The sequence below is a fragment of the Primulina tabacum genome, chromosome 4 (assembly GCF_025594145.1).
Source record: "Primulina tabacum isolate GXHZ01 chromosome 4, ASM2559414v2, whole genome shotgun sequence".
Taxonomy (NCBI): Eukaryota; Viridiplantae; Streptophyta; class Magnoliopsida; order Lamiales; family Gesneriaceae; genus Primulina; species Primulina tabacum.
Window position 1 is genome coordinate 9,336,722 of NC_134553.1, and position 3,157 is coordinate 9,339,878.

At 31.5% G+C, this 3,157-nt stretch overlaps 1 protein-coding gene across 1 annotated transcript; it reads left to right on the top strand.

Annotated features, from left to right (window-relative positions):
• Positions 1 to 450: 450 nt before the first annotated feature.
• Positions 451 to 2,351, top strand: LOC142543042 (BURP domain protein RD22-like). Its single transcript, XM_075650018.1, has 3 exons — positions 451 to 605; positions 723 to 831; positions 1,246 to 2,351. The coding sequence occupies exons 1-3, from the start codon at positions 567 to 569 to the stop codon at positions 2,121 to 2,123; spliced, it is 1,026 nt and encodes a 341-aa protein (XP_075506133.1). The 5' UTR covers positions 451 to 566; the 3' UTR covers positions 2,124 to 2,351.
• The last annotated feature ends 806 nt before the right edge of the window (positions 2,352 to 3,157 follow it).

The window sequence follows — 3,157 nt, forward strand, 5'->3', positions numbered from 1 at the left end:
GCTACCCGGGCTGTTCAATTTCTTTTTAAAAAAAATATACGTAAATTTTGTATAATTTTGTATTAATTTAATAGTAATCCGGGTAGATCAGTTTAAAATATTAAAGAATTCTAAAATTTAAAATTCTAACCCGGGATATAACCATATTCTTAGCTCCGCTATTGGTTTAATTTCAGGTTTATTATAATCGGAGTAAAAAAATAATAATTATATAATCGTTATCTTTCAATTTATAATCTGAACTCGAAAGTCAAGCAAAGAACACATCATTAATAATTTGGTGTAGAATCTATCGTCTAGCTCATACTAAAAGTTATCTAAATTTTAAATATAATATTTCTGAAAATAATACTTTGGTTTTTGTATTCAATCAACACAACATTTTCACAATACTATAGAATTTACTTTTTCTTTTTTTTTTATATACATATTTTTTTGGTAATTAATGATGGATCAATTGGTCAATATAATCCTATGTGTCTATATTTACACTTCAACTATAAATAGTTCCACCTACATTTGATCACTCCACACCATATTTTTCAGAACCAACTTGAATTTTATCCATGGAGTTCAATTTCTACTTCATTTTAATATTTATTTCTGTAAGTAAATATATAAGTATAATTTCAGTTAGATTCCCATGAATAAACCCCATTCTTTTCAATATTGAATAACGATAAATATTTAATATTTAATTTTTTGGGTTTGTAATTAATTAGGTGGGATTAATAGGAAGCCATGCAGCTTTGCCTTCAGAGGATTACTGGAATTCTGTGCTTCCAAATTCTCCTATGCCCAAGGCCGTCCAAGATCTCCTCTATCCTGCTGGTCAAACTTTTTAAATATTTTGTACATATAGTTGTACGGGTGATATTCACTTATTCACCGTGATAAAACGTATTAAAATTATACATCAACTGACAATCACGGTCGATGAATAACGCATCAAAATTATATATATGACCACTTCTAATTTCTAATATAAGCTCGATCCTTATATTTATGGGGAAAATGTTTATTTCTTACACATTAACATTTTTTTTAGAAAATAAGAAGAAATATTATATAAAATATTTGTTATTACAGTATATTCTAATATAATGCATATTTATTATATTTTAAAGTTACGTTATGTTATTACATTATATTATCTCACGTGAGATATGATCAAATATTTTTTCAAAAGAGAAAATGAACCCAAAATTTTCTCATGTAAATATATTTTCTTTATTTCAGCCTCAGAATGGGGGGAAGATAAGAGAACCGCGGTGTACGTCGGCCACGGCGGCGTTGGGGTCTATACCGGCAAGCCCGGCCACCGCACCAACGTAGGTGTAGGCAAAGGCGGTGTAACCGTTAGAACGCGCCCCAAGACTGGTAAACCTGTTTATGTCGGTGTCCACCCGGGCGTAAGCCCATTTATCTACACATACGCCGCCACTGAAACTCAGCTACACGATGACCACAGCGTAGCCCTGTTCTTCTCACAAAAGGACTTGGCCGCGGGTGAAAAAATGAATCTTAATTTCTACAAAACTCAAAATAGCGCCACAGTTTTGCCTCGCCAAGTTGCCGACTCAATACCCTTCTCGTCCAACAAGTTGCCAGAGATTTTCAGTAAGTTTTCAGTGAACCCAAGCTCAGAAGAAGCTGAGATTATGAAGAAAACAATCCAAGAATGTGAGGATGAAACAACCATTAAAGGAGAAGAGAAGTTTTGTGCAACCTCTTTGGAGTCCATGATCGATTTCAGCACCTCAAAGATTGGAAAAAATGTGGATGCAATATCCACAAACTCAGAAAATGGAGATAAATTGAAAGAGTACAATATTGTGGGAGTCAAGAAAATGTCGAGGGGAAAGGCGGTGGTGGCTTGCCACACACAGGTGTATGCATACGCAGTATTTTACTGCCACAAGACGGAAACAACAGTGGCTTACAAGGTATCGATGGTGGCTGTAGATGGGTCGTCGAAGGCAGAGGCGGTGGCCGTGTGCCACTTGGACACGGCTGCGTGGAACCCAAAACACTTGGCTTTTCAAGTACTGAAGGTGAAGCCTGGGTCTGTTCCAGTTTGCCATTTTCTTCCCTCGGATCATGTTGTGTGGGTTCCTCGCTAAGAATTAATAGTTGTTTGGACGACGCAGTTCCGGATCCAAATTAATATGCCAAATAGCAATCATTTGCTCATATTTCCAGTTCCTTTAGTAGAAGGATATCACGCAGTACTTTGAACTTTGAAGCATGTGTTTTGGTTTTGTTGTATTATATTATGTAATTGCATGAATTCTAAGTGTTCTTGTTCTTGGTGATTTTTATCGAAGATCGATTGTGGATTTTATGAGTAATATTTGTTTCATGGAAAATATTTGTTTCGATATCTCAGAAATTTAGAAAGTATTTACTTAATTTAGAAAAACAAATTTTAAGTTTATATTAACACCAAATTATTATGCATCATAAATTCATAACCATAGTCTATAGAAATACAAATGCACATTACTTTATTACATTAACTAGTATGTTGAAAATCTTAACATTTAGTAACTCTATAAAAGATATGTAGCAAACTACTTACAAGTTACAATCATCGAGTAAACATAATTACGCTTGAGGGTTTAACTAATTTGAGTAGGTCTATTGTAAAACGATCTAACGGTTATATATTCGTTGTATATGTCAACTCAGTCCATAATTGAAGCCAAAAGTATTACTAATTTTGTATAAAAAATAATTTTTTCATGGGTTGGACACAGAATTGGTTCATGAGCAGGTTTCATAGGAATTTTGAATTAAACTTGATTAAAATTATATAATTTAATTAATATAACTTAGTTTGTTGATTTTTTTAGTTTAGTTTTTTACAAAATAAAATTAAGTTTTATTTTGATCACCATAATGTTATGTCCGAAAGGCAAAACTTTATATTAAATATATTTTTAAAAATACTTTAAATATATTATTATACGATAACTATAAATTAATTACATAAATACTAATTTAAATCACAATATTATATTGTAAATAATCAAACTAATATTATACTAATATAAAAAAGTATAGACAATTCGATTATCTAAATTTCCAAATTCTAATATTTAAACAACACCGAAACCATACTTTTTTACTTTTATTAAAAAAAATATTCTTTTTT